Source organism: Haplochromis burtoni, unplaced genomic scaffold (genome assembly GCF_018398535.1).
Source record: "Haplochromis burtoni strain Fernald_Lab_line unplaced genomic scaffold, NCSU_Asbu1 Contig_61, whole genome shotgun sequence".
NCBI classification, from domain to species: domain Eukaryota; kingdom Metazoa; phylum Chordata; class Actinopteri; order Cichliformes; family Cichlidae; genus Haplochromis; species Haplochromis burtoni.
In genome coordinates, this window is record NW_024582422.1 from 79,632 (window position 1) to 89,178 (window position 9,547).

Genomic DNA, 9,547 nt, shown 5'->3' on the forward strand with positions numbered 1-9,547 from the left:
CTTCCTGCTGATCACAAAGGGCCATCTCCCCTCATCCTGTATATGGATTAATTCCTTTAAAGGTTCACCATACACAAGCATAGGTGAGGCCATAAAGGGCAGGAAGAAAACATCCTTACTAAAAAAGGACACCTAGAACCTCACATGCAATGTGCCTGCAGTTAAACACTTGTAGCTATTGCATCCCCCACCTAGAGACAGTGGAGGAACAGAAAAATATCTAAACATGCCATTTAGGACAAGGTTTACAAATTTAAGTACCACAATGGCAGCATTTAACATACACTCTAACACTTTCTTTTTACTTTGATTTATTTTTCTGTTCATACAGGTCAGCTGATGCAGATGACTCTATCAAAAGAATCTGTGAGGAAAGAAGCAAACCAGGGAGAAAAGCTGAAGACTTTGTTAAGTTGTGGTGGGAACTCACTTGATAACTATGACAAATTTGTTGTTGTTGTAAACAAGAGCAATCCAGAACAACTACATTATCTTCAGTTTCTGACGAAGTTGAAACTGTTCTGCGTGTTAGACTTTGACCCCAATTCTGCTGCCTCAGGTGGATTGTGTCACTCATACAGAGAGTCAAGGTGGGCCAACCAGCATACACCACCACAATTTCAAGGACAGACTGAGTCAGTGACAAAGAACCTCAACCTCTACAAACAGACCAGCTGGGTGTTCTGTAATGGCCGACATGACTTGGACAGTCACTCAAACTTGGAGCTGGATTATAAGAACTGGCTCAGGAAATCCTGTAAAGATGTAGAACAGGTAGTTTCATTCATCTGCAACCCTGAAGTTCTCCTCCATGGAAGATATCTGATCATCTTCCTCCTACTTTCACCTGTGGACACTGAGAAAGACCCAGTCTTTGATATCTACAAGGCATTCATAAAGCACACTGAGGAGGAAAACATCATCAGTGTATGTGAGTCTCGGAGCACATATCTGAAATGGAGGGAGCTGATCAAGGAGAAGTGTGACTTTGACATTGAGCATCTGTCCATAAATGAACTAACCCTGAGTGAGATCAATGGCACCATAATGATGATGGGACCATTCAGTCAGTCATCTGTACGGCTGCTTCCCTCTTCTGGTTCCAGTACTGTTGTCCTAACACAGAAGGATGAAGATTTATTGACAGCTCTAGATGTTTTATGTACAAACCAATGTGAAAGCGTATCTGATGAAAACAGTTCAGAGTTTCATGAATTTAGAATCAGTGTTGAAGAAGAATTCTACAGAGGTGGCAAAGTGAAATGGTGGAACTTCTACTTCTGTGACAAAGACAAAGCGAAGCCATTTATCAAGAGAGACAAGTATGAGAATGTGATGAAGCTGATCAGATCTCAGTGGAGAGCTTCAAACGACATGTGTGTTCTGCTCAACCTGTTTCACCATCCTGGCTGTGGCGGCACCACCTTAGCAATGCATGTGATGTGGGACCTCCGTCATGAATTCAGATGTGCTGTGCTGAAAGACAACTCCATACCCAAAACAGAAGTTGCCATCCAAGTTATTAAACTAATGAAACTTGAAAGTGACAAGCCGTCTCCAGTTCTGCTCTTAGTTGATGATTCAAAAGAAACTGAGAAACCTTATGACCTTGTAACCTGCATACGTAAAATAGCAGTAGATGAAAACTTAAATCTAAGTTTGGGTGATCCACCAAACTGCAAAGTTATCATCCTTAACTGTGTTCGTTCCCATAGTCCAAGGGAGCAATACAGACAGCACAATCAAACACAGAATCAGTTCATAACTGCTTCTTTGACCCCACAAGAGCAGAAAGATTTTGAAAAGAAACTCAAAGAGCTTGAAGAAACTCATGAAAAACCTGAAAACTTTTATAGCTTCATGATATTGAAGAGAAACTTTGATAAAACATATATTAATGGCCTTGCACATAACACAATGGAGAATTTTGATTTCAGCACAAAGGAGTCCCAGCTGTTTGCCTTTCTAGCTTTACTGAACACTTACGTGGAAGAATCAGAAATATCTCTCTCTCTCTGTGAGGATTTTTTTGGGATGAAATTTTTTCGCTGGACAGAGGACAGTGTTTTGGAAAGAATGAATCCGTATTCAAACTTTCTCATCATAGACAGAGTTGAAGAATGGGGTGGATACAAAGGACTCAGAATACTTCATCATACCATAGCATCTGCCTGTCTGGCTGAGTTGGAGAGAAGCTGCTACAAAAAAGTCAGTGATATCACTATGCACATGCTCCATTATGATCTGTTCTTCAGTGCTGGAGTCATTAAACACCGACTGATGCTCTCAATTCAACGAATGTTGATTGAAAGGCAACGTAAGAAAGATGGAGATGAGAGAGAACTATTTTCTCCTCTCATACACAAAATCCATAACCAGCAGGGGAGACAAACCGTCCAAGAAATCTTTGTGAAAGCCTCATCCAGATTTGTGACAAGTGCATCTATTCCTCAGGCATTGGCGAGATATTTGTACATCAATGAGCGTGACTACCCAGAGGCTCTGAAGTGGGCAGAAAAAGCCAAAGACATTAAAGAAAATCCTTACACCTTTGACACAATTGGACAAATTTACAAAAGCAATTTAAAGTCTAACATGGACAGAGAAAAGCAGGAGAAATCACAAAATCCAGAAGACTTGCACACAAACATTAAAATAGCCATCAATGGTATGAAAGCTTTCCAAAGAGCCCAAGAGCTGGCAGAGCTTGCAGACGAACCACAAGAAGAAACAGCTGATGATAACTCAGAGGACTACCCCAGAAAGTCATATAATGTTTATGGCTATGTGAGCATGCTAGAAATGGCTTTCTTGGTCTTTGACATACTGAGCAAGTTGCCTTTCTTTTGGGAACACAACCCAATTAAGAAAATGTACCTCCAGAGCTTTCTTAGAGGAAAAATTAGGATGACAAGTGTTCACAAAGAGGACAATGAGATCAACAACAGATTTGTTGAGATCATCAACGAACACGAGGGATTTCTTGTCAAACTAAAATCTGAAGTCAAAGAGATATTTGATTTTCTTGACTGTTACTTTGCTTACATAAAAGTGAACTCTGAATTTGATGCATTGAATCATAGAACAGTCTCTGAACATTTTAAGAAGTATGTGCAGCTTTTCTGTACAACACCAGAAGAAATGAAGAAAGAAAAAGAAAACAAGTCCAACCTCAATTTGAAATTGGATATTGAGGAACGCAAAGTGTTTCTTGAAAAGAACCAAGCAGACACTTTCTCAGGAATACTTCAACATTTGGACAAGCCTGCTGAAGAGATGGAGAAGATCACAGAATGCTACGCATTTCTGCACAAAGCTGTCAGCCAAAAAAACATACAAATGAAAATTAATTACATCATATCAAACATTGTACTTTGTCATCTGAAACCAAAATCTAAACATGTCAAGAGTTACGGATTCCTTTCTGCTCTCCTTTTAGAAACTCTGCAGGATATAGGACTATATCATAATCTCCCAGACGCTTATTATCTGGCTCTGCTGTTATTCTGGCCCAGTCCTACTGAGGAAAACACAGAAATCGGGAAATATGTGACAGCTATTCGAAAGTCCTCCCACAAACGCCTGTCCAAGTTATTGCACAAGAGAAGCACCATTGCTTACTTTTATTTAACAAAAGAGGAGGGACTAAAGAGGCTTGTCTCCAAACCCACACTAGATGAGAGCTTTCTGCAAAAGATTTCTCGTGACACCTTGGCACAACTTTGGAGGAACGGAGACATATTTAAGGAAAAAGCAATCATCAGCCGCCTACACAGGGTCAGTGGAACCATTGAGCAAGAAGACGTGTATGCAAACTATGGTAAACAGAAGATTCCGGTGCGTCCAGCTCGCATAAGTGGAATCAGAAGTGGCTTCAGCACAGAAAAAGTGTCTTTCTACCTTGGATTTGCCATTAACGGACCAATTGCATATGATATTAAATATGAAAACTAGGAAGGCGACATTAAAAATGCAACAAGTGAGCCAAGAAACTGAAATGAAATGGAGTTAACCGCCAATGTTTTGCTGTTAAAAATCAACTTGTAAAAGAACATGTAGGAAGAGACTTGCACTGCTGCAGTACATTTATGGACTATCCATATATAATTGTATATAAATTTAGTCTGTTTATTTCTGTTTATTTAATTTAATGCTTTTCAGATAGTTTTGGTTCTGGTATGAAAAGATTCAGTGGTTATTTGGAACAGCATGTTGTAATTATGTAAGAAATATAAAGTTTTTTGTTACTTTTCATTTGAAAAACATTGTTCCCATCAGTCATCTTATTAGAATTACAATCAGTTTTTTGACACAATTATTTGACTGTAGAGTCAGAGAGATTTCTATTATTGATAAATGTTTCTAAGCTCTGAATAATAAAACAGAAAAAATGTGTAAATTTTGAAAATTATTTACAGGTAAACAACAAACAAGTCTTATGTATCATCATCATAATTTAGGTCTTTCTCGAAACTTGAACATCTTGCTTGATGGATATATGCACTTGATTTTGGCCATCTGTCTTTACAGTAATAAATGTCAGGATGTTCCTGAAATAAACACATGAATGTTTATTTTAAACATTTCTGTTTTTAACTTTTGCCTCCAGCAGAATTCCTTGACTGATAGTGTTTGTATAATTTTGTCCTCCTAAAATGCGGAAAGTCTTTGCTTCTGACATGATCCATATTTATGTTTCTGATGTTGGTATATAAGGTTTCGCAAAACATATTCAGACTCTAGTTAAAAATGACACCCCCTTCAACCAGAACATATTGTATTTCTCATTCTGCATCCAGTCAAAACAGCATCAACAAATTAAAGTGAAAAAATGCTCAAAAGTGGACAATATATTGCATCTAAATTTGGTGTCTATAAATTTCCCACCAGCCCACTGAATAAACAATGGGCTGTGAAGTCAGTTCCTTAATCATTAATATGAAAGATGACATGATAATTGATCAACAACCACTGATCAATGGCCATGAATACCATTCACAGAGAGTTGGGGAATGGCTGCAATCACAACACCTTGGAATTTGTTGAGAAGGTGAGAGACGTCATTATGGAGGCAGATGAAACAATGGTCTCATAAGATGTCACATCCAGTGATTGGAGTAACGGCGTTACTAAAGGCATTACTTTTTTCAGTAACAAGTAATCTAACTAATTACTATTTCTATCGTTACAACGCAGTTACCATTACTAACAAGAAAATGCCAGGTTAAAGCTGATATAAACTATGGTTAAAGCTGATATACGTTTCAAGTCTAATGATATACTTACATTGAAAGAGAAGGTTGTTGGTTCAGTGCAGGGTGCTGCTGGGCTTCCTTGCTGAGTGGAGTCTGGACCGTTAGAAGTGGCGCTATCTTCTTCTTCGTTGGTTTGGCTTGCCAGGAGCTAGGGGGGGCAAAACAATCATTCTGCTGATTGGCTGAGAAAGACTAAAGTAGTTGTGGTAAACCAATCACATGACTACTTCAAGATGACGGTAACAAGAAGCTATGTACCAGTTTCTTAAATCGTGTTGAAAGGCCACGTAAAACCAGAGTCATGATTAAAAAACTGTTTTTTGCTGAATACTATCATCACATTTACTGTCTAAGAACAGCAGTAGCAAGCACTCTCTGCTTACGACCAAAACAAAAAGAAAACAAAACAAAAAACACCCCATTTGTATTGGTGGAAAAATGTATCATGTGGACCAACCAAAAAATATATGGCAACATGTGCGATTTGGTTGCTTAGGAAGAGGGGAAAGTTTTAGGAGTGATGGCAGTGAGAAAGCGAAAGAGAGCGAGTTTTGAGATATGAGAGATTTGTGACGTTTAGTGTGTTTGGGGTGTACAGTTAGTGTGTAGTTAGTGTTTAGTATAGTGGATAGTTTTGTTTTGTGTGTCAGAACAATGATGTGACTGCTGAATGTCACAGGTGCTGCCAAAAAGCCACCAAAGGCAGATTGCAGTGTTAATACTAAGTCCAGGTGGAAAACCGGAGGAGTGATACACCTCCTGTTGTCAGGCCTGCAGGTATCAAGCTAGTGATGTTCTCCTCAGTCTTAAAGTGAACAGAAATTAATTTTTGGAGACGCACAAATAATTAAATATATAGGGCTTGCATGATAAAGATGAGAGGGCTCTGTTTGCAGAAATGCAGCAGAAGATGAATAGTTTGAGCAGGGGGGTGAAATCATGTGAAACTATGGCTCATGTGAAACTGTGGGGGTAGACAATGTATGAAGAGAGGTGCCAGAAATTGTCCATATGTATCTGCACTGTGACCACTCTCTGACCTGGCCTTAAGTAGGAAATAAGGAGGAGGAAAGAAACAGGGAAATTTGACATTTTTCATGTCTGAGAATAGCAGGAGGAATTTGGAGCCAGGATATATGTAGGTAAGAGACAAGACAGCTGCACAAGTCAATGGTCATGGATGGATGGAGTATATGGATTCGATGATCACAGTCACATGTGGGGGGTCAAATCAAAGTGTTTAAATGTATAGTGTGACTTTGAGTATAAATCTAACAGGCTGAAGGAGCACGCTTCAGATTTGCAGGAGGCTTTGCGCTGTGCACATCTCCCCATGCGCATGGGTAAATAAAAAGGAACATGGGAAGTGAAGTATTCTGTCTCGAGTCGTGTGTGTCTTACCAGGTCAGAATCAAAGGATCGGGAGTGACAAAAAACAGTCACTTCAAAGGTCAAATTGCATTACATTTCTTCACGTCAATATACGGGCTGACATGTGCTGCAAGTGGCCCCCGGGTGCGAGTTTAAGACCCTTGGTCAGTGTAGAGGATGGAAATCAACCAAGACTGTGAAACATCTGCTGACATCTGGTTATATTCAGTTGTGTACATCCACAAAGAGCAGCAGGTCAGCTGATCACAGCCTGTACACTAAGAAAATTTACTGGAGCTCTCAACAGAAATGACCATGACCTGTAATTCTTTTCCCCACAATGAGCCAATACAACTGATCTTAGTTTCCCCAACCTGCTGAATCCAAAAACTGGATGAGGTTAGTGATGTAAGGTTCAAATTTCAGAAACCTTTCATTAATTCCCTTTATATAACATAAACATGAGAACATTTGTGTTTAAATTTGCTCTGTAATATGTTTTTACAAAGTGTTGCGTTCTCTCATTGTGTATGTGCTGTCCTCCGTTTCAGGCATGAATGAACACAAATATAAAGACAACACTGCCTCCCTGTGGAGAGATTGCATCCTAGGCAAGACCATGGCTCTTTTTTTGTTCAAGAGCTTTAAATCTAATGGAAGTGTGTGCGTTTAGAAACTAGAAAGAGACTGTTCACAGTCACAGTTTCCTTTAGCTTAAATATGATCACTTCACATGCTGTGAAAAATAATTAGTGTCCTACAGCCATACGACATGATGATATTGAATTACAGTATGTGTAAACACTGATCTGCTGTCCTGCTCTCTCTGATTGCAGGAAGAATTTAAAGACAGAAAGTGTGCGTGACTTGTGCCACTGCTCTTCAGCTGAACTCACCATCTATCCACTGTAACTGACCATACTCACACTAGTGCTGACTCTGGGTGATCAAGGTAAGTTTAATGATGTTTTTATCACTGTAACTTTTTTTTATTACACTGTTGCATGTACGTGTTGCATTTTACACCATTTCACAGACGATGAATGAGGATGGATCTGTTTAACTGAATGAAAAAGAAAAATGAAGAAGATGAAAAAAGTTTTGTGATGTTTTCCTTCTGAATGAGAATTTTGTGACGACTGCTGCCCACTCAGGCTGTGGACCAATGATGCCACAAAGTGTGATGGTCCTGACCTAATTTATCATACATAATAAAATCAACCATGATGCACTGAAATGTTCAAAATGCATGAAAAAATATGTGTCGTGTTGATGTCAACTATTATGGCTGATAGATTTGTTTTGTGGATACAACTGTGTCACAGAAACAGTAATCTGTAATCATGGGAGTTTTTCACATATATTTTTGTCATTTCAGGTCTTATTCAGTCTAAATAGGAGCTCACGGTGTACATTTGAGTGATGAAGTTCACTTATGTGGCATAAGCATTTCCACATAAACACTTCAATGCGACTTCTTTCGTGAACACAGTGAAAATCCATCACAGCTAAAATAGATGTTGATTTGCCATTAATATTTTTCTTTTATTATCATATAAAATATTTTTATTTAGCCATAATGCTAATAATAACATCCACATGTCCATCCACTTTCTAAGCCACTTATCCAGTTCAAGGCTGTGGGAGGACTGGAGCTGATCTCAGCTGACAGCTGTGTGTGTCTGGAGGAATGCAGGGAGATAAGAACTGTCTCCAGCTCTTCTTACACATGATACTGAGAAAAATAATTTTTAAAAACTGTGATTATTAGATACAGAACCATGATTAATATGTGGTTTTACTGATGGTTTACACAGTTGCACAAAAACCTAAAACTGATAAAAATATAACACAACATATTGAACATAAATATTTACCAGTTACTATAACTTATATGTGGTTTCACTAAGGGTTAATTATGTTCTCTAACATATCGAGACTATCTCTCCATTCGGTTATGTCACAGACCTGGGCAAAAGTGTCGAAATGCAGACCACACACGGAGGCACAGGTGAGCATGAGAAACAGAACTCTTTTTACAAGAACAACTAATAACGATTCAGACTGTGAGTACACAAGTAACTATGAACAACACGAAACACTTGGGCAACTAGAATAATTCAGTGGCAGGGGGCAATGTTCACAGGGCCTTGAAACAGGTGATCCAGCAAGGTGTCACAGGGAACTAGAACGACAGGAGGACAGAGTTAAAAGTGGTGTCCAAGGAGCCATGACGAAAATGTATAAACGGATCTTGTCTTACTTGGCAGGTTGAGGCTTATATGCACGAGAGGGGGAAAGAGGTGAAGCGGCGCTGATTCCAGGTGGTGGGCTACATGGGTGCTGTAACAGCTGGGCAGCCAGGTGCGCTGAGCTGTCTTGTACTGACCAGCGTCCAGATGATGGTGAGTTTGGCCAGCAGAGGTAATGACTATGGGTTGAAAGCACAAGATTAATCTCTCTAAGAACAAAAATACTCTTTCGCAGTCAGCTCTGTGATCACCAGCACTAACTGTAGTTAAACTGAAGCTTTCGGAGAGTAGTGGCGAGTGCTGGTCTTAAGTATGTACGGCCCAATTGCCAGCAGGTGTGGAGATGCACAGAGACTATTATAGGATGAACTTGAGGATCTTAAAGGGGCCTATAAATAAAATGTATTATTATTATAATTATTACATATGGAATATGTAACCTGTCATGGTCCGGGTGAGCGTGGCGTTTTTCCACAGAGTCTCTGTTTCCATCCCTGGTTTACTCACAACTTTCTTAAACTTAATGGCAATAAAACAGAATTTATTTTAATAGACACCAAATCAAAACTGACTAAAGCTCCAACCACAAATAGTACAAAGTGGGCCATTTATATGGATACACCGTAATAACATGGGAATGGTTGGTGATATTAAAGTCCTGTTTGTGGC

At 39.2% G+C, this 9,547-nt stretch overlaps 2 protein-coding genes across 3 annotated transcripts in view; both read left to right on the forward strand.

Moving 5' to 3' along the window:
• Positions 1-4,426, forward strand: part of LOC102293746 (sterile alpha motif domain-containing protein 9) — an 11,308-nt gene extending 6,882 nt beyond the window's left edge. For both annotated transcript variants that reach the window (XM_005922927.3, XM_005922928.3), the window contains exon 4: positions 332-4,426. In XM_005922927.3, coding sequence (XP_005922989.1) covers positions 332-3,954 — 3,623 coding nt within the window. In that variant the 3' untranslated portion in view covers positions 3,955-4,426. The remainder of the gene's footprint in view (positions 1-331) is intronic.
• A 1,470-nt stretch (positions 4,427-5,896) lies between these two features.
• The window catches only part of LOC102303832 (granzyme G), a gene marked incomplete at its 3' end in the record, with an annotated part of 10,463 nt that continues 6,812 nt past the window's right edge, over positions 5,897-9,547 (forward strand). Inside the window, exon 1 of the mRNA XM_005923058.3 lies at positions 5,897-9,031. Coding sequence (XP_005923120.2) covers positions 8,963-9,031 — 69 coding nt within the window. The remainder of the gene's footprint in view (positions 9,032-9,547) is intronic.